The sequence below is a fragment of the Lacerta agilis genome, chromosome 6 (genome assembly GCF_009819535.1).
Source record: "Lacerta agilis isolate rLacAgi1 chromosome 6, rLacAgi1.pri, whole genome shotgun sequence".
NCBI lineage: Eukaryota > Metazoa > Chordata > Lepidosauria > Squamata > Lacertidae > Lacerta > Lacerta agilis.
In genome coordinates, this window is record NC_046317.1 from 86,314,858 (window position 1) to 86,340,834 (window position 25,977).

General features: G+C 45.3%; 1 protein-coding gene across 1 annotated transcript in view; it reads left to right on the forward strand.

The window, feature by feature from the left end:
* The window catches only part of SLCO4A1 (solute carrier organic anion transporter family member 4A1), a 29,091-nt gene extending 7,583 nt beyond the window's left edge, over positions 1 to 21,508 (forward strand). Inside the window, exons 4-11 of the mRNA XM_033153696.1 lie at positions 2,396 to 2,507; positions 12,952 to 13,106; positions 14,677 to 14,872; positions 15,759 to 15,924; positions 17,030 to 17,199; positions 18,666 to 18,730; positions 19,939 to 20,087; positions 21,277 to 21,508. Of these exons, the coding sequence (XP_033009587.1) occupies positions 2,396 to 2,507; positions 12,952 to 13,106; positions 14,677 to 14,872; positions 15,759 to 15,924; positions 17,030 to 17,199; positions 18,666 to 18,730; positions 19,939 to 20,087; positions 21,277 to 21,426 (1,163 nt within the window). The 3' untranslated portion in view covers positions 21,427 to 21,508. The remainder of the gene's footprint in view (positions 1 to 2,395; positions 2,508 to 12,951; positions 13,107 to 14,676; positions 14,873 to 15,758; positions 15,925 to 17,029; positions 17,200 to 18,665; positions 18,731 to 19,938; positions 20,088 to 21,276) is intronic.
* Positions 21,509 to 25,977: the final 4,469 nt, after the last annotated feature.

Here is a 25,977-nt window from a genome sequence, read left to right on the forward strand (position 1 = left end):
ATTTTGCATGTAAAAGGGTCCCAGAGTTTCATCCCTGACATTTGCAAGCATTGCTAGGAAATACCTTTTGTCTAGAGAGACTTTGCCACTGCTGGTTGGTGTAGGGAGTGGGAGAAAGCCTGTGGCCTTCCATAAGTTGTTGGCATGCCTATGCAGGCAGCAAAACCAGAACACTGATTGAGTCTCTGTTGGGCCACCATAGATAGCTGATGACTTGTGGCCCAATCCTACCGTGTGAGCAGTGGCGGACCTACATTTTTGTGGCCCCAAACCTTGAACTGTCATGGGGGCCCCTTCGCAACCAACAATGAGGTCTGGGTAACCACTGTTACCTGCTTCAGTGGGGTTGTTCCATGACAGATCTGCACACATTTACAACATCTGTGTTACTGACTCTCAAACTTTGGGATTGCGGGCCTTCCAACGGTCCCTATTTTCCAGGGACAGTCCCGGATTCACAGAAGCCATCCTGGTTTCTGATCTTATCCCATAATGTCCCGCTTTTCCTTAGGATGTCCTTCCTTTCATCAGAAAAAATGTTGGAGGGTATGGTAGGGCATCTCTATTTTCATCAGAGAAATGTTGGAGGGTATGGAGTTATGTGACCCCCCTTAGCCAAGTAGATAAGCAACTATACAACTTTTAGAAGACATCTGAAGGCAGCCCTGTATAGGGAAGGTTTAATTTTTTTAAAAAATGTTTTATTATGTTTTTGCATATGTTGGAAGCTACCCAGAGTATTATTATTCCATAATAATAAAATTATTTTTATTATTATGGAATAGAAAGTCCTTATTTTCATCAGATAAATCTTGGAGGGTATGGGATTGTGGAAATATTTGCAACAAAAAATTAATGGATTTCGGTTTTGCTCCTTGTTAGGATATTCGTACAGACCGAGCTGCAAATACAGCAGTGAGGCTGGTATGACTTGTGTTTTTCCCATGAGAAAGACAGCTGTTTTGTCTGTTTTCTCAACCATGTGATGTTACTGTATATCTTTACTTTCACTTTCAGTTCTGGCTCAAGAGAGATGCTAGATGCGTTATGCACAGCTCTGACTTACTGAGCTGGCAAGCAGAGACATAATCTGCATCTTATCTACAATAAAATAGTTTAGCCTTAATGGCTTGTGTGTGTTGTTCTTCACACTGGGGAACAATCGCATATCAACGTGCCACTGGACTCGAGTAGCCAGGAATGCACTCAGGCTTCATCCCTGCCTGGGGGGTCAGTCTCACAACTTGCCCCGGGCGGGACGTTTGCTAACACCCCTCAGATTGGGTCTGCTAGACCCCAGAATTTTAAGCAATGTGAACTAAAGTTGCTTTTGCGTCTCTGAAGCTTAAACTTCATTATTTCCATAGGAGACCCTCCCTTGACTGTAACATAGGCAACATTGAGAGATAGTGAGTAGCCCATGGCCTCTCAGTGATATTCTTGGGCAAAAGGATTTGAACGCTGGATGTGGGTGGCGCTGTGGGTTAAACCACAGAGCCTAGGTGAAAGATACTCGGAGTTCAGTGTGACTTTCATGCTCTTTATTCAGCTCATAGTAGTGAGGAATGTAGTTCCCCCAAAACGTTTGCTTTATATACACTATTTACACAATGGGCCCCACGTGATTGGCTAATTCCGGGATACTCCTGTATGCCAATCAGAGTGCGGATTCACTTCCACCTGGAGCTGGATTGGGTGGCTCCTGCAGACCAATCAGACTGCTGCAATCTCAATCCTATTGTTCTGGGACCAATCAGACTGCTGCAATCTCAATCCTATTGTTCTGGGACCAGTCAGACTGCTGCAGTTTGGATCCTAGTCAACTCAGTACATAACCCTAGGACTTGCTGATCAGAAGGTCAGCGGTTCAAATCCCCGCGACGGGGTGAGCTCCCGTTGCTTGGTCCCTGCTCCTACCAACCTCACAGTTCGAAAGCACATCAAAGTGCAAGTAGATAAATAGGTACCGCTTCAGCGGGAAGGTAAACGGTGTTTCTGTGCGCTGCTCTGGTTTGCCAGAAGCGGCTTAGTCATGCTGGCCACATGACCCGCAAGCTGTACGCCGGATCCCTCGGCCAATAAAGCAAGATGAGCACCACAACCCCAGAGTCGTTCGCAACTGGACTTAACGGCCAGGGGTCCCTTTGCCTTTGCCTTTACCTCCCCTGTCCCAGATGCATATTCTAGCCAACGACACTACACGGGCTCAAAATGCACAGAGATCAGAGGTCGGAACTGGCAAACAGGTTGATATTTGGAGAGGGGACAGTGGGCACTCTGTATAATCCCCAGCCATTTGAACATTGCATGGAGGACATTTATGAATTGGGACGAGTCCCCAATCTGGCCAAATCCCCCGGCTGCAAGGTGCACACTGAATTTTGTATGTTTTCAGGTTCTCAGCGCTACATAGTCATGAGAGTCTCAGAGGCCCATCAACTGAAAGACGGCAGCCACAAAACAGCCTCAGATCCTGACTTTGGAAAGACGGTTAAAGACCTGCCACAGTGAGAACTTCTTGTACCTGTCGTTCAGATAACTATGAATTTTATTGGAGGAGGGAGTGTTATCTTAACAATTTAGTTCTTAACTGTCTTTAAACTCTGCAACTGCCTTGCTCCTTCCCCCTGGATCTTCAACCACAAACAAGTTAATGTTCTGCCGCATTGCGGCACGGGAAATGGATGTTACAGATTGGGGAATAAATTTGATTCACCTCACAATTAAAGGTGAATCTTCCTAATTTGCCCTTTCCAAAACAAAACTGACAGCCTCCTTCAAAATTCACACTTCTAATAATCTTTTCAGTACTGTTCTCCACTTAAGTAATTTGAACAAAAATGCAAATACTAGAATAAAGTGTGAATAAAAATGCATATATGTGTGAAAATAAGATACAAAAATGTGTTATATTACAGAATGTTGCTTTACCAAAACAAATGTGTCTATTAGACAATATTGCATACAAAAATCTGGGTATTAGGAAAAATTTGTACAAAAATACTATGGTATACATTTTATATGTATATATATGAGAGAAATTGCAAACTGATGTAGAAATGTTGAAAACTGAACTTAGGATCTGAAAAATGAAAAACTGAGGGAAATCGAAATTGACATATACAGCACTGCCTTACACTAGTCATTATTGCCCATTGAATACAATCTGTTGCTATTGGCCAACACCTCCTTTGCCACCCTGGTGTCTTCCATGTATGTTGAAGTACAACTCCCATCCTCATGATGGGAGATATCTTCCATTTCATCTAGTCTAGAGAACACCAAGTTAGGAAAGGCTGCCTTAAGCAAAAGACATTTATTTACATGGCGATTCATAATTATTGCGGTATAGCATTTTGTAGGCGCAGCCTATAAAACCAAGTCCTCCTGATTTCACTGGGAATGATTTAGAGAACTGGTCAACCTGAAAGTGCATCGCTTTGACTAGAGCAGCCTTTGCTAACCTGGTACTTTCCAGATGCTTTGGACTACAATGCCCATCAGCCCCAGGCAGGCCGAGCTAAGTGACATCAGAGCTAAAGAGAGGCACTGAATAGCAGGATGTGCTTGGGCATCACAGGGGAGTTCAGATGACCCCTGTCGCAGCACACATTGGGAGAGTACGCAAGAGGGGGGTATCCTGGCTCTGCAAGCTGGTCAGGCTCCCTCTCTGTGCCTTTGGCCAACGTGTGAAGAGATTTGACATCCATACTGGTGTAAGGGCACAGATCCTGGCCCAATCAAGATCCCCCCTTGCTTGGAAGAGCTGGATGACATCACTGAAAGCAATGCCGGACAGTGCAGTCGAGCTTATAAAGTAACAAGATCTTCTACAGATCTCAGCACCCAAGGAGGGTCTGTAGGCAGGAGATGGTCTTTTAGATGTCTGGTCCTGAGTCATTCAGAAGACTGTCCTCTGTGAAGTCAGATTCATGACCGCCCTATTTGACTAGATTTCTACCCCATCCCCACGTGATCAGGGTAGAATTATTGCTACGTGACGTTCTTTACACCCACATTTCCAATGCACAGCTAAGCGTTCCCCCCCCTTTTAATATAATGTTATTATTTTACACTATTCTACTACAATATAAAATTAAATCAAGCATTTTCATACATTTTCCACTTTGGCTTACAAAGCCATGACTTCCCTCAATCCCTCCACATGGCTTTCGGAATTATATCTTGATATTATACTTCTTTAATCAACCATTGCTTACATTATCATAAAATTCCTTCTTACTTTAACTACTTACTTTAACTAACTTACAATAATATTTCTACACATTAACTACAAAACTTCTTGAAATCCTATTAGCGTATTCAATTGTAAATTGTCTTTTAAATAGTTCGTAAACTTTAACCAGTCTTTGATGAATTTCTGGTCCCGCTGTTCCCGGATTCTTCCCGTCATTTTGTCCAGTTCTGCATATTCCATCAATTTCACTGTCCATTCTTCTTTCGTCGGTAATTCTTCTTGTTTCCATTTTTGTGCTAGAAGAATCCTAGCTGCAGTCACTGCGTATTGGAAAAGTCTAATGTCCTTCTTTTCAATGTCTGTACCTACAATACCTAATAAGAAAGCTTCAGGCTTCTTAACAAAATTATATTTCAACATTTTTCTTAACTCATGATATATCATATCCCAATACATTCTCACCTACTTACACTCCCACCACATATGATAAAAGGTACCGACACTTTCTTTACATTTCCAACACTTATTATCCGACTTATACATCTTTGCTAGTCACAGCTAAGCGTTCTTATGCACCTCATATATTTTATTATTCATTTATTTTGAACAATGCCTAAACTGCTTAATCACAGCTCAGTGGGTAGAGCAGGAGACTCTCAGTCTCAGGGTCATGGGTTCAACCCCCACCTTCGGCAAAAACAGAACCAGAATTAGTTGACTCTGCCTGTCAGTGGCCCTAGCTCCACCTATCATTGGCTCTTCCTCTGCCTGTCATTGACTTGGTTCCTCCTCCTCCTCCTCCTCCTGGCCTCTCTACCTTTTAGTGGGAAATACCCACCACCCCAGAGACACAGGTGGTGCTGTGGGTTAAACCACAGAGCCTAGGGCTTGCTGATCAGAAGGTCGGCGGTTCAAATCCCCGCAACAGGGTGAGCTCCCGTTGCTCGGTCCCAGCTCATGCCCACCTAGCAGTTCGAAAGCACGTCAAAGTGCAAGTAGATAAATAGGTACCATTGTGGCGGGAAGGTAAACGGCGTTTCCGTGTGCTGCTCTGGTTCACCAGAAGCGGCTTAGTCATGCTGGCCACATGACCCGGAAGCTGTACACCGGCTCCCTCGGCCAATAAAGCAGGATGAGCGCCGCAACCCCAGAGTCGTCTGCGACTGGACCTAATGGTCAGACGTCCCTTTACCTTTATCTTTACCCACCACCCCTGCCCAATACCCAGACACACAAGTACCCGGGTGTGTACAAATAGGTATGGGTGTGCATGAAGTCCAAATGCTGCACATTTTCTGCCGGAAATACTGGCTTTTGCCTCACCAGCCTCAATAGGAGCCAGCCAACACTGGGATTTCATAATAAAATCGAAGGTAAAACACAGCTAAAACCTGCAGTAACTATATTAAAATGTACATAGAATAATTCTCATTCAAACGCAGATAAAAAATAAGTAAAAATATAGGCAACAGCAGTATATGCCTTGGTAGGCTTGCTGAAATAAATAATAATAGAGGATAATAAAGGATGCCGGTGGGCTTAAGCACCCATAAGTCTCCACTGGCATGTGGCCCACATGCGTTGGTTGCCAGGCAATTTGTATGTATTATGCAGAAAGAGTATCCTGAAGAAATTTCAGCCTTGTTATTGAGTGAAATTCTTGACTTGGTGCCACTTTCCAAGATTATGGCTCAGTTCTTCTCTAAGGAAATTAAATTCAGAAATAGCATTTAAATGTTGGCCAGCGTATGACCCAAACTACAGAGATGCAAAATAGAAGCCGAGAACTGAAGAGTTTGCTTTATTTTTCACTCCAGGTGCTTATCTTCAAGTGCTTATCCACCCATGATTTACAGGCTTTCTAGCTTCAGGGAGCCTTCCTTAAGAATAAAAATTCCAGCTTAAACTGAAGAAAGTAGGAAAAACCACTGGGCCAGTAAGATTCAATCTAAATCAAATTGCTTATGAATACACAGTTGAAGTGAAGAACAGGTTCAAGGATTTAGATTTGGTGGATAGAGTACCTGAAGAACTGTGGATGGAGGCTCGTAACATTATACAGGAGACAGCAACGAAAACCATCCCAATGAAAAAGAAATGCAAGAAAGCAAAGTGGCTGACCAATGAGGCCTTACAAATAGCGGGGGAGAGAAGACAAGCAAAATGCGAAGGAGATCGTGAAAGATACAGGAAATTGAATGCAGATTTCCAAAGAATAGCAAGGAGAGACAAGAGGGCCTTTCTAAACGAGCAATGCAAAGAAATAGAGGAAAATAACAGAATGGGAAAAACCAGAGATTTATTCAAGAAAATTGGAGATATGAAAGGAACATTTCGTACAAAGATTACCACAATTAAGGACAAAAGTGGAAAGGACCTAACAGAAGCAGAAGACATCAAGAAGAGGTGGCAAGAATACACAGAGGAATTATACCAGAAAGATATGGAGGTCTCATACACCCCAGGAAATGTGGTTGCTGACCTTGAGCCAGACATCCTGGAGAGTGAAGTCAAATGGGCCTTAGAAAGCCTTGCTAACAACAAGGCCAGTGGAAGTGATGATATTCCAGCTGAACTATTTAAAATTTTAAAAGAGGATGCTGTTAAGGTGCTGCACTCAATATGCCAGCAAGTTTGGAAAACTCAGCAGTGGCCAGAGGATTGGAGAAGATCAGTCTACATCCCAATCCCAAAGAAGGGCAGTGCCAAAGAATGCTCCAACTACCGCACAATTGCACTCATTTCACACGCTAGCAAGGTTATGCTTAAAATTCTACAAGGCAGGCTTAAGCAGTATGTGGACCGAGAACTCCCAGAAGTGCAAGCTGGATTTCGAAGGGGCAGAGGAACCAGAGACCAAATGGCAAACATGCGCTGGATTATGGAGAAAGCCAGAGAGTTCCAGAAAAACATCTACTTCTGCTTCATTGATTATGCAAAAGCATTTGACTGTGTCGACCACAGCAAACTATGGCAAGTTCTTAAAGAAATGGGAGTGCCGGATCACCTCATTTGCCTCCTGAGAAATCTCTATGTGGGACAAGAAGCTACAGTTAGAACTGGATATGGAACAACTGATTGGTTCAAAATTGGGAAAGGAGTACGACAAGGCTGTATATTGTCTCCCTGCTTATTTAACTTATATGCAGAATACATCATGCGAAAGGCTGGACTGGATGAATCCCCAACCGGAATTAAGATTGCCGGAAAAAATATCAACAACCTCAGATATGCTGATGATACTACCTTGATGGCAGAAAGTGAGGAAGAATTGAAGAACCTTTTAATGAGGGTGAAAGAAGAGAGCGCAAAATATGGTCTGAAGCTCAACATCAAAAAAACTAAGATCATGGCCACTGGTCCCATCACCTCCTGGCAAATAGAAGGGGAAGAAATGGAGGCAGTGAGAGATTTCACTTTCTTGGGTTCCATGATCACTGCAGATGGTGACAGCAGTCACGAAATCAGAAGACGCCTGCTTCTTGGGAGAAAAGCAATGACAAACCTAGACAGCATCTTAAAAAGCAAAGACATCACCTTGCCGACAAAAGTCCGTATAGTTAAAGCTATGGTTTTCCCAGTAGTAATGTACGGAAGTGAGAGCTGGACCATAAAGAAGGCTGATCGCCGTAGAATTGATGCTTTTGAATTATGGTGCTGGAGGAGACTCTTGAGAGTCCCGTGGACTGCAAGAAGATCAAACCTATCCATTCTCAAAGAAATCAGCCCTGAGTACTCACTAGAAGGACAGATCCTGAAGTTGAGGCTCCAGTACTTTGGCCACCTCATGAGAAGAGAAGAATCCCTAGAAAAGACCCTGATGTTGGGAAAGATGGAGGGCACAAGGAGAAGGGGACGACAGAGGATGAGATGGTTGGACAGTGTTCTTGAAGCTACTAACATGAGTTTGGCCAAACTGCGAGAGGCAGTGAAGGATAGGCGTGCCTGGCGTACTCTGGTCCATGGGGTCACGAAGAGTCGGACACGACTGAACGACTGAACAACAACAACAGCACAAAAGGAAAGGGGGCAGGGAAGGAAAAGGAAAACAGCAAACTCAGGGTGGAATTCAACATAGCACTAAGGTGATTGTGCTGCCAGCGCAAACATTTCTGCTTGGCTGATGGGATGATCTCCCCTCTCACCCCCTTTGCTATGTTCTGGGGGTTTTCCAGAGTTGATTTGGGGAGCCATGGGGTTGCATGGAGGGAGGGGAGGGTGTGGAAGGCCCCATTGCATTACTGAGACAGGGTAGTTGAATGTTTCCCTTAGGCACTAAAGTTAAATAGTAGTTCCTATACCAAAACCTGCAGAAATAGTTTCTGCTCCCTGGTTTCCAACAGACAACTGTTTGACCACAGTGAGAGCAGTTTGCTGGAGCATTGGCCTGATCTCCTCTTATTTTCTTATGCACTCCTCTGATCGACATATTTCTGGTGTTGCTCATTTCTTCTCCTAAATTCATATAGAATGGACACATTGCAAAGCACACCCCCCCCAAAAAAGCACAACAAATTCAATGAAATCTAGTACAAGCAAGTCTTGTTCTCAAAGTAACATTTAAGAACAAGATTAGCTTTCTGTGGATTTCGCTGGTTAGAGACATGTAATTCTCACCAACTGTTGTGTTCCTGAGCTGCATGCCTATCTGAGAAAACACCCGGGGAGAGAGGATAGTTCAACAGTTGTTACAGAACATCATCAAGAAGGATCAGAGGTCAGCCTCTTCCCAGCTTTTTCTCACTTGATAACCAAAAACTTGTCACTATCTTTCCTTTCATTTCCCTGCATCTAGTGTTTACTGAAGATGATGAAGATGAAACAGAAGGGAGTCAGTGTTGCATTTTTATAAATTAACTAGTGGCTGCCACCTCTGCTTTGTTGTTCTCCAACCCCATCTACCCCTGGCTTCACACAAATGCAGAATTCTGATGAGATACTACAAATTCTCCAATGGGGGGCTGCATGGCGACAGCCTTACATGTGTATTTATATAGGAAGAAAGGAATAGTTATGACCTAGCCTGCTGGGGCTGATGGGGAGTTGTAGTCCAAAATATCTAGAGGGCAGCAAGTTGGTGAAAGCCCATTCACCATAACTAGCTCTACAAATTGTTCCCATGAAAATTAGAATGACTTTAAAGTTCTGGATTGTATGGGTTGTGTCCCAAGACAATTAAAGTTTGTAATCAAAAAATTGTTTCATGCTTCAAAACAATGCCATTTTGCAGACCATGGGTTGGTAGGGCTGCCATATGTCCAGGTTTTCCCGGACACATCCGGAAATTTGGCCAGAAAATCTTGTCCGGGCGAATTTTTGGCAAATCAGCAAAATGTCTGGGAAAACCTGGATGTATGGCAAGGGGATTATTATTTAATCATTTAAAAAAATCAAAAGAAGGCCAAAAAGGGAGGGAGGAAACAGCTCAACAGCTTTGTCCAGATTTTAACTTTTATGTGTTGGTCCTACCATGAAGGAATGAAAAGCACTGCTCTACATCAGGCATGGCCAGTGTGGTGCCCCTGGGCACACAGTGGCCACCCCTGTCTCCTCCCCACCCCACTGAAATTACATTTGAACCAAGCATTCTATCATAGCCAAAGGAATGGCTTGCAGTTTGTTCTGGATTGTGGTGTAGTTTGGCACCAATGACAGTTACTGTGGTTTGCAAATGTGCCCCCAAAGACTGGTAGACCTGGCTCTACCTACAGCCATGGACCAGCTTGTCAGCAACATCTTCCTCCTTCCTTTTCTAAGCACTTCTCAGAAGGCAGAGCTAGACACACCTGTATTCCAAGGCAGGGCAGATACACCTGTATTCCAAGGAGTCGACACTTGTAACATCAGTGCATTGGTTCAGTATGTATTGTGGTGATGGCTCAAAAACCAGGAGACCTCATCCCATGGATCAGGTTTCTGATACTACTGTTGGGATTTCATTCCTCCGTTGCTGGATGTGTGATTGTTTTCATCACATGTCTGTGTTGACATTCCATACCGTTGGAGTCATGAGAATGAAAGTTCAGTTACACTGATCCGTTGTGTTGTACTATTGCTTTTAGTCTGAAGAAAGAGAGAGGAGCCATGTTCCTTTGTTCTGTAACACTTGTATATACAGTGGTACCTCGAGTTACAAATACCTCAGGTTACAAACTCCGCTAACCTAGAAGAATCATAGAATCATAGAGTTGGAAGAGACCACAAGGGCCATCCAGTCCATCCCCCTGCCAAGCAGGAAACACCATCAAAGCATTCCTGACAGGTGGCTGTCAAGCCTCCGCTTAAAGACCTCCAAAGAAGGAGACTCCACCACACTCCTTGGTAGCAAATTCCACTGCTGAACAGCTCTCACTGTCAGGAAGTTCTTCCTAATGTTTAGGTGGAATCTTCTTTCTTGTAGTTTGAATCCATTGCCCCGTGTCCGCTTCTCTGGAGCAGCAGAAAACAACCTCGAGTTGAGAACTTTGCCCCAGGATGAGAACGGACCTTCGGAACGAATTAAGTTCGTAGCTAGAGGTACCACTGTAATAAAGTAGCTTAGATTCCACACCTCAAATGCCTAGCTTCTGCTTGGACTCTGCTATCAGACTTTGGTGCATATATCTTCGGATATATGTCACAGAAGCACGTCGGGAAAGAGTGGTGAATCATCCCGAGGGTCGCTTGTGGGGGAGAACGCAGCTACCTGGCGTTTTCCAAGTTGGTTCAGAAGCCCAGCACGGTTTACTATGTACCAACAACTATAAGTCTTCCCTGGGCTGCAGCTGTGCTGTCAATTTCATTGCAAAGGGGGTAAAGGACTTCATAAAGTTGTATAACAGAGAGATTCAACTTGGTGCAGAAGAGATCCTGTTGAATTTGGTTGCTCTTCATATCCGAGAGAGAGGGATAGATAATTGGGACCATCTTAGTTCCCCAAGGCCTTTTCTGTACCCAGGAGAAAGACTCACAGCTGGAATCACTTTCTGGAGAAAAATACAGAAATAATTGCCACATGTCATATATGCTAAAATATCTTTTGACACGTGTCCTTCGGAGGCCTTATTCATATGTCTAGTTCCTAGGTACTGTTAAATTATTTAGTGCTTATTTCCATATGTACAATGGATGCTCAGGTTGCGAACGCAATCCATGCAGGAGGTGCGTTTGCAACCCGCAGCGTCCGTAACCCATAGTGCCATGCCTGCACACACGTGGGTTGCGATTCGCAGCTTCTGCGCATGCGTGAGTGCCAAAACACAGAAGTAACCTGTTCTGGTACTTACGGGTTTGGCGCATTCGTATCCTGCAGCGAACGCAACCCGCAGCGAGCGCAACCCGAGTTATGACTGTATTAATGTCAGTATTCTGTGTTTTCCCATTTTGTTTTCTTTAAATTGGGGGTGGGAACCTTTTTTGGGGGGGGATAAAGGGCCTGGATTAAAAGCTGTTGGGGCCACATTCCAGTGGTCAGAATGGGTGGGGGCAGTTGCAAACACAACCATATACCTTTATGCCAATCACAAGTTCACACAGAAAACAATTTCCATGGAAACAGAGACATATATTTAATTCTCAGTGAATCCACTTAAGTTTCAGCTTTCATTGTCTCCACATACACTCTTACATCAAGTAGTGAAAAAAGAAACACCAACTCTTTATATGCCCCAGCCATGCAGAAGTCCAAAATAACCAAGATGCAAAGAAGATCAATGAACAGCTGAACTTCAGATCTTGCCGTACAGCTTTCCAAAACTTAAAAATCCAAGTGCATCTCCAAAATTGCATGCATGCAGCTATAAGACGCATGGATGGCTTTTGGCATATTGCAAGGAACACAAGTCTACCTCTCTGCTGAGACACTTCCCCCTCTGCTTTGGTCTTCTTGCACCAGAACGTCTTGCAGAGGATGCTCTCAAAGTGTTTCTTACTGAACAGCTGGAGGGTAGGAAGGAACACTCTGGTGCATCTCCAGGATTTCCACATAGCTGTGTCAGTGGCTCTAGGATTCCCTAGCAAAATGTTAAATGTTGCACAGAGGGTGGAAGATAACAGGCATAGAAGGGACGCAGGTGGCGCTGATGTCTAAACCACTGAGCCTCTTGGGCTTGCCGATCAGAAGGTCGGTGGTTCGAATCCCCACAACAGGGTGAGCTCCGGTTGCTCTGTCCCAGCTCCTGCCAACCTAGCCGTTCGAAAGCACACCAGTGCAAGTAGATAAATAGGTACTGCTGCAGCAGAGAAGTAAATGGCATTTCTGTGCACTCTGGTTTCCGTCCCGGTGTTCCATTGCACCAGAAGCAGTTTAGTCATGCTGGCCACATGACCCGGAAAGCTGTTTGCAGACAAACGCCAGCTCCTTTGGCCTGAAAGCAAGATGAGTGCCACGATCCCATAGTCGCCTTTGACTGGACTTAACCATCCAGGGATCCTTTAGCTTTACCTAGAGATGCAGCGTGGTGCAGGTTTTGGAGTGCTGGACTATGACTGGGGAGGACCAAGTTTCAGATCCCTGCTCGGCCATGGAAACTCACTCTTTCAGCCTAGTCTACATCACAGGGATAGATGGGAGGAGGACTATGGGCTCCTTGGAAGAAAAATGGGATAAAAATGTTATGCATATTTGTAAAGTATACCAGAAATTGGGGACAACCAGGCTGCCACATAGAATTACCAATCAAAGCATTTACAATTAATAATGAACTTGAATGGGAGTTCAAATGATTGAACTTGTTTCAACGTGCTGGTTTCCCTCTGCTCTTGGATCAATGCAGGTCAGTGCTACTGCTCCTGAAGAACCCAACCTTCATCTTCCTTTGCTTAGCTGGAGCAACAGAAGCCACACTCATTGCTGGGATGTCCACCTTCGGCCCCAAGTTTCTGGAATCCCAGTTTAGCTTAAGTGCCTCGGAAGCAGCAACCTTGTTCGGTAAGGAAATATTTTGCAGGTAGCTTACATCTTCTTAAGCTTTGATGGTGTTTCCTGCTTGGTAGGGGGTTGGACTGGATGGTCCTTGTGGTCTCTTCCAACTCTATGATTCTATGATTCTATGATTGGGTGTGTACGGCCCGGTTCACACAACATGCTAAGCCAAACGTTGGCACATTGAGACCCACATAAATGGAAGTGTCCCTGAACAGAAGCTGGCAGCCGTTTTGCTGCCAACCAGTCCTTTTTGCTGCTGCACTGTGTTGCATACCCCACAAATGCCCCTGAAAAAATGGGACATCCCATTTCCTCCTGCGAGAGCCCGGCAGCCATTTTGATCACCGCGATCTTGCACGATTTTGCACCGAGAACTCACCCCCCCAAAAGTGCATCTTTGGGGCTCTGTTATCTTACCCAGGTCACGTGAATACAGATGTTAGAGGGTATTGCGTTGACCCAAGGCAAGGTATGGCTTAGTGTGTTGTCTGAAGTGGTAGGGGTGCCAGCTTGAATAAAATATTTTTGGGGAGGGGAAGAAATCAGTTCTGTTACGCAAATTGCATGCAAACCTGCATCCTCTTCTGCCCCCCCCTTTTGGCAGAGAGGTGTTGATGGCTTTTATCTTTCTTTTCTGTAAAGTGGAAGCGGTCACCCCACCCAGAAGCCCCTATAACACTGCCAGTTCAGGAAGGGATGCCTGGGTGAACAGAATTACTCCATAAATGAGGAGTACAGTGTAACCATGGAAGCTTCTCACCTCCAGCTCTGGGTCTGGGTCCTCTGGGATAGCAGAAGGCCAATCCAAAGGGTAATGGCTCCAGCCTGGTGCCAGGCTGCACAACCAGCTTCCCTCGTGGTTACAGTCACCAGGTAGTCAACTCCTAAATGGCATCCCACACAGTAAATGGCTGTGTAATTTGTATTCACAGCTGTTTAAATGGTAGTTCCTAGGTGGGGTCTCATCTAGATACTGGCCAGGGTGAGCCTTTTTCGTTTGCATTCCTAATGATGTATGTTCCAGCTGGCATCAAGTTGGTTTTATGCAATCCTGCTTTCAGTAAAGTCTCAGGTTGGAGATGCTGCTTCATTTCCCAATTGGCTCATGTCCCGTCCGCTCCCTCCTGATCTGGGTCCCCTCCGCCACACACTCATTTCACGTGCTGCAGCAAAGAGTGCCCCTCCAGCTTGCAAAAATGTGATAACATTGAAGAAGCAGAGCAACTAATAAAGCAGAATGGTTTTCGGGTGGCCCAGTGCAAATGCACCACTAATGCACAATTATTGCATCAAATACAAGTTGCAGAGTCTGCCCATCCACAAACAGATACCCCACCAGCCTGGAGGGACCCAAGTGTATCACAAGCCTTCTGAGGCTATTTGTTTTGTTGGACATTATTCCTTCCAGTGTCGCTGCAGCCTGTGTTCGAGATCAAAGGGAGATCTGTCCTATCACAAAGGGATGCTCAGCCTGAGCTGCCAAGAGCTTCCTCTGTGTTTTCAGACGGGTGTGATTGCAAAAGATGAAGGAAAGCACCTTGTTTGATCTTGCCGATTTATTCTCCTTTGGTAGGTTACCTCGTGGTTCCAGCCGGAGGAGGAGGCACATTCCTCGGAGGGTTCATCGTGAACAAATTTAAGCTCCGCTGTTCGGGGATTATCAAGTTCTGTTTGCTTTGCACCATGTCCAGCTTGCTGGCCATTTTCATCTTTTTCATCGACTGCCCCAACATGCCCATGGCTGGAGTGACGCAGATGTATGACAGAAGGTAGGAGACATGATAAGCCATCTCACTCGGCTGATGCTATTGATGCTGAGGATGCAGCTAAGGGGGAAACTCAGGATTATTAATGTATGAAATTGAAACCAGGGTTCACATCCCCACACAGCTGTCAGGATTGTCCTACACATGAGTAGGACATTGGCAGAGACACATGCCTGACTGGCATGTTCCCTCCCTCCTGGATGATCGTTTGGGAGCTTCAAAAGCATTCCTCAACCCGAACATCACAGCGACTGATGCCAGAAGACATCAGCACACTTAGGGATCCTCAGAGCTTTGCGCAGTTGCGTAACAGAACTCAGCAACTCAACATCTTGGCTAATCTACTTTATTTACATATAAACACACACAGAGCACTTCAACATGGCTCCCTCTCTCTTTATCATCAGACAGCAAAGAGAAAGAACAAAGGACAATAGTCCCACTTCAGGATACACAGTAATACAAACATCCTGTATTTGTCACTTCCCATTCCTGTGGAATCAAAACACACACTGTCATGTGATAGACAACAATCCCATGACTGCACACGGGGAATGAATCTCCAACAGAAGCTTCCTGGGTGACCTCGGGCCAGTCACTCACTTGCAGCCTAGTTAAAATGGAAGGGGGAGAGAGAAACTATGGGAAACTTCCCTTGGGAAGAGGGATTGATTGTTAAGCCACTCTGAACACTGTACCTTTGTGAGGGGCCTCCTAACAACTCTCAGCACCCTTAACAAACTGCAGCTCCCATAATCCTTTGAGGGAAGCCATGGCTTTCTAAAGTGGTGTCGTAATACATCAAATGTATCTTATGAATGTGGCCCATCTGTGGAAACTTTGAGAGGCTAATTGTGGTGTGTGTTGGCAACTTCTATGCTTTGTCCAGCATCTTACCCGAAGGCCGCCTCAACCTGTCCGCCTCTTGCAATGTGGAGTGTGATTGTCTGCGAGAGATGTACAGTCCCGTGTGTGGAAATGATGGAATCATGTATTACTCCCCCTGCCACGCAGGATGCAAGAAAGTATCAACCAGCCATGACAGCGGGAAAAAGGTATGATCTACGGAAAAGATCTGCTCGGTCTTGTTGTCAGGGATTGGGCAGAAGAGGAATGGTGGAGACTGCCTCCCCAGCCTGACCCTTCCAGAGAAGAAGGAGACAATTCAGAATTACAACGGGGTTTGAGGGAGGTCACAGCTCAGAGGCAGATGAGGGGGAAAGCTGGGAAATAATGGGAGAGAAGGAGGAGGAAAAGGAAGCACCAGGGGAGAGACAGCTGATGGACTCAGTGTCTTTATAAAGCATTCCAGACCCCGTTCCCAGAACACAGTGGGCCTTGAAAGTAGGAGAGCAAAGAACTCAAAGGCAAAAGGCACTTTCCAGCACCCGTAGTGATGACTCATGAGGAAGTAGGAGAGATGGGTGGGGTGGGATTTCACTCAGAGCAACACCATTACTCCCAGAGGCTGCATTTCTAAGGCTCTCTCTGTGAATTTTGAATAAAAAGCATTGGTAAGAACTCTCCTTGTTTTATCCATTCCTGGCAATCTACTGTTGGGGGTTGGATCCTCTGACGTCTGACACTTGTAGATGCCATGAAGCCTGCTTCACCACAGTTTAGTCAAGCTGTGAACAGAGCTAAAATTAACTGGGAGGGAGGGGGATTCTAAAACAATTCCCTCCTCAAATGTGTACGTGTGTGTGTGTGATATTTATTCAATTGTATTAACACAAAGTGTACAATCCGTCCCAGTATGTATGAGATGTGTGCCTCATTAGTTGCTCTATCTCAGCATTGTCTATAATAGCTTCCAACAACCTGGTAACCTTCAGATGTTTTTAGACTAGTCTGATGAAAGTTGTAGTCCAGAACATCTGCAGCTCACCAGGTTGTCGGAAGCTGTTCAGTGCTGTTTGGAAGTAACTCTGTGGGGTTTCAGACAGAGGTCTTCTCAAGTCCCACCTAGAGATGTCCAAGATTGAACCTGGGACCTTTTGCATGCAAAACACAGGTTCTATCACCAAGTTGTGGTGCCGCCTCAATATGCAAACGAAAAGCATCTTTGTTTGCTTCCCAGCATGTGGGAAAATAGCATGTTTTGGCAGAGTATGTGGATTGCTTCTAAATGGGACCTTCTCTTGTTGTTTGCTTGACAAGGTTTACCACGAATGCAGCTGTATACTTGATGTTCCCGCTGCATCTGGCTTGGCGACCGCAGGAAAATGTACCTCCTCATGTGAGAGAAGGACCCTCCTCCTGCTTTTCATGTTTGTGGTCATCCTCTTCACATTCCTAAGCAGCATTCCTGCTCTGACGGCCACTTTACGGTAAGCCACAAGGACCTGGTCTCATTCTTCAGAGCTTCTCTTAGCAGAACCTCAACTCCCATCATCCCTGACCACTGACCTGTCATTGAAATTCTACTCAGTATTGATCCAGAGCAGATTCCAATGTATAGTTAGAGCAAAAACTTAAAACACGTTGTAGGATTCCCAAAAAATAGACCAGAGGCAATTAATTAATATTTCATCTAGCCAAGCTTTACTGCTACTGAAGGCAAATGAGCAGAATGGTCACAAATCCAATACATTCAGGATTGGCCCTGTCCATAAGAAATCCAGTTGCAGCAGACTTAACTTAAACTTACAATAACTTATAATAGGTCTAAAACCTTAACACTAAGCATACAGAACACCACACCAGAGAGAAAAGAGAAAGAGAAAGTGAGTGAAACCCAGGCTCCATCCGGCCTATTTTTATAGCCAGCATGACCTTGACTGAAAGAGATAACAGAACCAGTTTAAGCCAGCTGTACTCAGCTTCTCTGAAAGAATAACCCAAACATCAAGAACCTTCTGCTTGCATCTTTCACACAGAGAAGCTTCCAGAACCCTCTTGAATTAAGTAGAATAGGAAAGATCTCTACACATCAGATCAGTTACTTTCTGTAACAGGGCTGTCTTTAGCATATGTGCCGTCGGGGTGCAAAGATCTGCCCAGCGCCCCAAAATTTAGTTTAGTGGCCCCCAAATTAACGTTTATTGAGCTTCTGGGGGGAGGGGGAAGCCAAATTTGTTGACCTTTTTTAGGGGGCGGGGCAAAACTCAGAGTCGTTGAACTTTTTTTGGGGGGGGGTCGCTCACCTGTAACAACGACGCAGCGAAAATAACTGCTTTTGTTTTCTGACTCGTCAGGAATATATGACTTTTGCTCCATTGCTTTTCACTGCCGTCAATCAAGAGGGACTGGTAAATTTGCCGCCCCCCAGAATTCGGCACCCAGGTGCCCCGCACCCCTTGCACCCCTGGGTAAAGATGGCCCTGTTCTGTAATAGGAAATGCAAACTGACATGGCCATGCTGCCTGCAGCTACTGGGGTTTAGGCTTCAACAACAGTTGGAGGGCCACACCCCTGACTTAACATTCTGGTTTAATATTAGCTGCACATCTATATGCAACCAAGTGAGAGACACTTTGCAACCAGATGGACATGCTTGAGTTGTGTATCATGAGAATCACATAGCTTCCAGGATTGTGGAACATGTGTTGGACTGAATATCTATGTCTCTTTTTTCCTGGTAGGCAAAAACAACTGCCATGACTTTGAGCCATCAGGATCTTTTTACAAAATTATATATCAGAGGCGTTTTAATATTTAACATGAACCAGATCACTGTGCCCTTAACTATTGAGACCCACAATTTGGTGATATTATGGGAGGCAGAGCTACTGCGCTGCTCAAGGGTTGTTCCTGCTGGAAGTCATTTATAAATGTTTTGTCTTATGCTTCCTAGGTGCGTCTCAGACAGGCAGAGATCGTTTGCTCTGGGGATCCAATGGATTGTAGTCCGGACACTTGGTACAGTATACAGCTAAGATCTAATAATCTACTCCTTGCATATGATGTTTATTGACATAACTCTTGCTCAAGATAAAATCATGTAGGCTATGAAGACGTTCTATATGTCTGTAGAAGCAACAAAACAAAACAAAACAAACCACAAATGCTGGACCAATTGGCATATTGACCTTTAATATACAACTGCCTCATTCTTAAAAACAACCACCACCACAAAAACAAGTTAGCTGAGAAGGTAGGGTGATGTGTATTTGAACAGAAATGGCCAACATCTGCAGACCTGCACACCTTTAGTCCAAGCATGTCTTTGATGACACCCCCCTCTTTTTACTTTTGTGGTGGCAGTGATATTCCTATGACCCGATGCTTAGCATTGGGCCACCTCCCCATTCTGAAAAGACTACAGCATAGAGATCTCCATAAACTGGACTAGCTGGGCCTAGAGTCTGGCTCATTCTGTGTCCATTGTGTTCTGCTCTGAGTACAGTGGTACCTCAGGTTACAGACACTTCAGGTTACAGACTCCGCTAACCCAGAAATAACACTTGAGGTTAAGAACTTTGCTTCAGGATAAGAACAGAAATTGTGCTCTGGCGGTGCAGTGGCAGCGGGACGCCCCATTAGCTAAAGTGGTGCTTCAGGTTAAGAACAGTTTCAGGTTAAGAACGGACCTCCAGAACGAATTAAGTTCTTAACCCGAGGTACCACTGTACAACCATTGAAAAGATTGGACCCACGTTAGTCATGTCCATTAATTTCAATGGTTCTGCTCCAAGTGTAGCTAGCATTGGATATGGCCCTGTATTTCTAGGGAGCATTGTTGCATTCTGAGGAATTAAAGTGCGGAGTAGAGATCCCTGCGCTGTGCCAACAGACTGGGAACTTTGATTCACCCAAGAAACACACATTCGTGGTGTTATTCAAGGGAGTGTGCTTGTGTATATATAAAACACTGGTCTTTTAAAAGATATCATAAAATGACCTAAGCAGGTATTGTTTTCCCAAGTCTTCCCTGGTGATTATTTCCATCTGATCACTGAAGCAGGATTTTCAGACCAAATTTAACGCCAACTAACACAACAGAAGGCTTCCCGCAGAGGTCCACGATACCAGCATTTCCAGATATGCTCGAATCGGTTTGGGTGGAGCACGGTTAGTGTGAGATTTATCCAACAGCAGACGTCTCTCTCATTTCTGTCTTTGCATAGGTGGTATTCCAGGACCAATTGCTTTTGGGTCGATGATTGACAGGTCGTGTCTCCTTTGGCAGAACCAGTGCGGTGAACAAGGATCCTGCTATGTCTACCAGAACTTTGCTATGAGTCGATACACCCTGGTCGCAGGTGTTATATACAAGGTAGTCCTAAATTATTTTCGTCTCCACCATTTAGTGAACTTCAACAGAGAACTTTTCCAGCCCTCTGTTCCATCCTGCATCTGTCAGCATGGGGCACCACAAGGACTGGTCACTTGGCTTTGCAAGTTCAATCCCAGCATCTCCGGGTAGGGCTGGGAGAGTCTCTAGTCTGAAAACCTGGTGAGCTGCTGCCAGTCAATGTAGACAGTATTAAGCTACATGGACCAGTGGTCTGACTTGGTATAAGTCAGTTTCTGCTGTTCCTAGGTGCACCTCTGCTGTGTGCCAAAACTAGGGCCGAGTCTTCACACACATGTGGCTGGGTTGTGCTAATTCAGATTTCGCCTGCTGTTCACATTACCAAATGATTCTTCATTTAGAAGCTTAGCTCTGCATGCAAAACTAAATGGGATCACACTCACTTGCAGTCTGAAGTGGTACAGATAAGGTGTGTCAGGGACTGGCTAGATAAGGAGGAATGGTGGGGGAGGGGCTACAGCCGGGGAACCCCCCAGTGAGACATCCAAGTGGGAGCGGATGTCCACTATGCCAACACCCAGGAACGGCCCTGCTGGGGTGATGGCGCACGTGCCAACAGAGAGGGCTCTAAGTGCCATAGGTTCGCCACCACTGCCATAGGTGTTCCCCTGGTTTTGCTCCCAGTCTGTGTACTTAGAGGTTTCCTTCCTCTAGAAGTGGTGATCATTATGAAGACTGGCATAAACTTAAATGTTCTGGCACTGGGAGGGAGGGAGCCAGGAGTGCTAGATGTTTATGGACTCCAACTTGCACCAGCACCACCCAGCATGACCAGAGCTATAGGGAAGGGCCATAGCTCAGGGATAAAGCTTCTGCTCTGCATGCAGAATGTCCATTTTTCTGGTTTCTCCAGGTAGGACTGGCAATGTCCCCTGCCTGAAACCCTGGAGAGCCACCACCAATCTTTGTAGATAATGATGAGAAAGATGGACCAGTGATCTAACTCAGTGCTTGCCAACTTCTGATGCTCCTAGGACCAGGGATGATGGATTTCCCCCCCCCCCAAAACAGGAGGGCACAAGGCTGGGGAACACTTTGGATGGTCCATCCAAAGGGGGCAAGAGTGATCTTTATTTTTGCCCTCCGCTGAGAAGATCAGGACTTATGGAAAGAGTACAGTACATAAGTTGAAAGTCTTGGTGTCTTTCAGGTGATTGGATCCTTCTTCTTCCTGCTTGCTTGCGTGCTCTACAAACCACCTCCCCCTGAATCCATTCCGGGCAGCTCTGACGCCTCTGAAAACGGCAACTGCGACGTCCAAGAGAACAAATACCCGCATCAATCTCAAGACGACGTATAGCACAGAGGATACGACAAGTGACTTTCACACCATTTCCAAGATACTGTGTCTAAAGAATATGTAGTCGTCTTTTCCTGTTAAATGATTGGTATTATTTTTGTTCCTTTCCCCTTCCTCCGGGGAAGAATAATAATTTAATGGTATATAATTTAGTATTTTCTGAACAGCAAAAGCACACTGCAGGACTTGTGCACAGGCCTTGCCACCTTGAAGCCTATCACCAGGGTTTGCGACCCTTTTTTTCCAGTGTGGAAGATAGAGGTGCAAGGATTTTGGAAAGGCCACAGCCACAGTCTCAGATGTCTCACACACGTGGCTGCTGCCATTTTGGAACGGAGCGCCGCCATTTTGAAGTTTATTTATTTTTCTAAACCAAGATGACAGCACCTGTGAGGCACTGGAGTGTGTTCTGCTTGGCTCGAGTGGGCAACATTCACTTTACGAAGTGTCCCAGCCTTGCATTTAGAGACCAACTTTAAGCCTAACCTCAGCATGCCACAATGTTTTGTGGCGTCAGCTAACCTCACAGTGTTAATTTATGTCAAGAAGGGCTAAACATAGCTTCAGACCATTCCTGTATAAAGCACTTAAAGAGGCAAGCAGAGTTCCCCCCATGGGCCGTGTGTGGAAGCTGGGACAAGCTCTTCTCTGGTGTAAATGTAATTTGGCTGGTTTGTCGCTGCTCCTCGACAGGAAGTTCTGTGGTAACGTTCTTGGGTCCTCTTCCTTTTTGGGGTTTTCTGCTCATCACTCGGGGGCTGCAACATTGCGGTGACTCAGAGATATGTATCGGCTTCCATAGATCGAATACGACAGGCAGAATTTCCATATCGCCACACCACGAAACATCATTTCTAACGGAAGCCATTCATATATTTAGCCATGAGTCACTAAGTGAGGAACAAGCATTTGTAGTGAATCAGACTTTTTTTTAAAAAAATGTGAACAGTCCTCTTACCAACACAACTCCTGTCTAGGCTTCCAGCCGTTTTGTCTGTCGTGTATATTTTTCTCTTGGTGCTCCAAGTGGCTTCCCGGGCACTGTAACCCTCCCCAGGAAGTGCCCCATGGAAAGGAAGCTCTCTGGACTTGCTCTGTCTTAAAAGGAAGGCCTTATACTTGCTGTCTACTGATGCTAAAAACACACCATACATTTAAAGCACGTGACTTCCCCCAAAGCATCCTGGGAGCAATAGTAATTTTTTAAGGGTGCTGGGAGCTATAGTTCTGAGAGTGGTAAACTACAGTTCCCATGATTCTTTGGGGGGAAGCAATGTGATTTAAATGTGTAACACAGCATGGGTGGTTGGAGTTGGCACCACATTCCCGCCAGAAACCATTTTACTGTTTCTGTACCCCTGTGAGTTCACTCCCCGATGTGGGTGTTTGGCTCTAGAATCAATTCTTTTTTCAGACCTGGACTGGGTGTACAGCTGTTGCTGGTGTGAGAAGAAGCACTGGGACAAATTCTTTCCTCATATTCATTTATGCCTTTTCCTTCCTCTGGGATTTAAGCTGTCTGGAAAGCAAGCCTTATGAGGAACAGTTGAGGGAATTGAGTATGTTTATCTTAGAAAAGAGGAGAGCAGGCTGAGAGGAGATGTGATAGCCATCTTGAAATATCTCAAGGGTGGACATATGAAGGATGGAGCAAGCTTTGTTCTCCCTTGCTCTGGAGGGTGGGAACTGAACCAATGGCTCCAAGTTGCGAGAAAGGAGATTTCAACTAAAGATCAGGAAGAGGCTGCTGTTTGACAGTAAGAGCTGCTTGACAGTGGAACAGACTCCCACAAGAGGTGGTAGAATCTCCTTCCTTGGAGGTTTTTAAGCAGAGGTTGGATGGTTGTCTTATATCAGTGATGTCCAACAGGCCAATCTCAATCTACCGGTCGATCGTGGGGCATCCCTAGTCGATCCTGGTTGATCACATGGGATCCTGACCCCGCCCCCCCAAAAAAGCTGAACAACTTTGGCTTCTGCAAAAAAGCGGAACAACTTTGAGTAGATCACTGCCAGTTTTTTTATAGTGGGAGTAGATCACAGTCTCTTGGAAGTTGGAAATCCCTGTCTTGTATGATTTAGGTGAGACTGCTGCATTGTACTACACCTACTGAGACCCCTTTAAATTCCTGCTGCCCTTCCCCCCCCCCTTGGTCTTGGAGGCGCCATTTTAATTTCCCATAATGCCTTGAGACATCGTGAAACATTAAAATGGTATCTCCAAGACACTACTTAGTGCTGGTCAAAGGACCACTGTTGGTCACTGTCACTGCTAAGTAAGCCCACCAGGAGACCCCACTGACAGAGGACAGGGCCAATCAAAGGACATTTTGCAGAGAGCCCCTTCCAACTAGGAGCTGACTTCAGCTCTTCAGCATGTGTGTAATAAGCACCCAAGAGATCTCATGAGTGTATGAGAGAGATCGGTTCACAGTCAGGAGTACCGTTTCTTGATGAGTGTAAAGGAACTCACAAACCTTGCCCCTTCTTCCTCCCTTCCTCACAATTTTTAGTAAGGGAGCATGATGAGACTTGAATTTCATGGTGCCAAAGGCCATGGTCAATTTCAAAATGAGGGGAAATTGTGTCAAGCACAGTTTCAATGGGGGTTCAAAGCGGGGAGAGAAAATGAAAGCATGCTCGATTCTTCTACAGTTGTAGCTCACCCCCAATCTGCCTAAAAAGTGGGGTGTTCTCTTGTTGGCGATTGCTTGAGTTTGCTTTAACTGGGATCAACCAATTTACACAATCAGTCAAATCTTGGAGTACAATTTGGCTAGACTTGTATCTCTTCTGACTGCTGGGGTGGTGGTGGTATATTTACATACTCCTCAATTAAGGAAATAATAATAACTGGCATTGCAAGGAGAAGGCTAGGCTGAGCCCTTTCCCTTTGACATGCTACTTTTCCATATGCGGGGAAGCAAACGAAGATGCTTTGGGATTTCATCTTGAGGGGGGGATCAGCGGTTGCTGGTGGGATGTGAGGGAAGACCCGGAGTCTATCCTGGACACCATTTCCAGGTAAAAGAATCAGGTGTCAGGTGATGGGAAAGACCTTCAGCTCGAGACCCTGGAGAACAGCTGCCAGCCAGAGTGGACAATATCACACAACCCTGTTGATTGCATCAATTGACTAAAATCCCCCCAGCTCAGGTCTCCTGATGATGTGCAAAACCATATTTTTCCGGGTTTTTAAAACCAGAAAATCCTTCTTCGCACAACACACAGAAAAGCTAGGGAATTCATTCCTGGGGGAGGCAGGGATGATCACCACCTTGCTGGCTTTAAAAGAGGAGTAGACAAATTCATGGAAGAATAGGTAGCCCATATTTACTAATACTGATGCTCTCTCCACTGCCAGAGGTGCTATGCCTCTGAATAACAGTCAGAAACCGCAGGAGGTGAGAGCAGTGTTGTGTTCAGGACGGACCTGCTTGCAGGTTTCCTGTAGGCATCTGGTTGGCCACTGTGAGAACAGGACGATGGACAGGATGAGACCCTAGCCTAAACCACCAGGGCTCATGTGTTTAGAATCTATACAGAGTTTTCTCTGGACAATTGTGGATCCAATTTTGGAGAGCCAATGTGGTGTAGTGAGTGATTAAGAGCGGTAGACTCATAATCTGGTGAACCGGGTTCACGTCTCCGCTCCTCCACATGCAGCTGCTGGGTGACCTTGGGTTAGTCACACTTCTTTGAAGTCTCTCAGCCCCACTCACCTCACAGAGTGTTTGTTGTGGGGGAGGAAGGGAAAAGGAGAATGTTAGCCCCTTTGAGACTCCTTCGGGTAGTGATAAAGCGGGATATCAAATCCAAACTCTTCTTCTTCTTCTTCTTCTTCTTCTTCTTCTTCTTCTTCTTCTTCTTCTTCTTCCCTATAGCAGGATAATAATCTGACTTGGAAAGTTTCCGCCTCCCGATATGTGATGAATGAAATTCTCCTCCCATGACTTTTTTCTCCCCGATCGCTCCTGCAGCTGTCTTTGTCTTCCCTCCCCAAGTGTTAAGCCCTTTGTTAAACATACAACCCTGACAGCTTCATGTTACTTTGCAATGGAAGAAGGGTGAGAGAAGGGGGAAGGATTATCTGCCCTGTCAGAGGATCCCACACAATGCCGCTGTCTCAAAACTCAAATGCTTAAACTTGAGAGTTGTTGTTTCCCACCCGCTTTCCACCAGAGCCTTTTCAGACTTGTCACTTCTGAGTCTGATCCCAATCCCTTTCCCCAGGGCTCGAAGAGAATAACTACCACCATATTACGTAGCCACAACCTGCTTTTCTCCTACTGTTTTAAGATGGACCCCTTTTTTTCCAATGTACCGTAACGAAGGTTTGACTTACTGGTTGTGATTGTGCTCTGTCACCTATGCTGACGTTTCCACTGGGAAACATTTTTTAAAAAATGGATCTATGCAATGTCTGGCTTGCTGTACTCTGTAAAGAAACTGATTTTAGATACATGCAAAAAAGCAAAAAAACAAAATCAGAATGGTCATAGTTTGTCGTCATCCCCCCGTCCCATCCCCCATTCACTAGGTATCCATGCT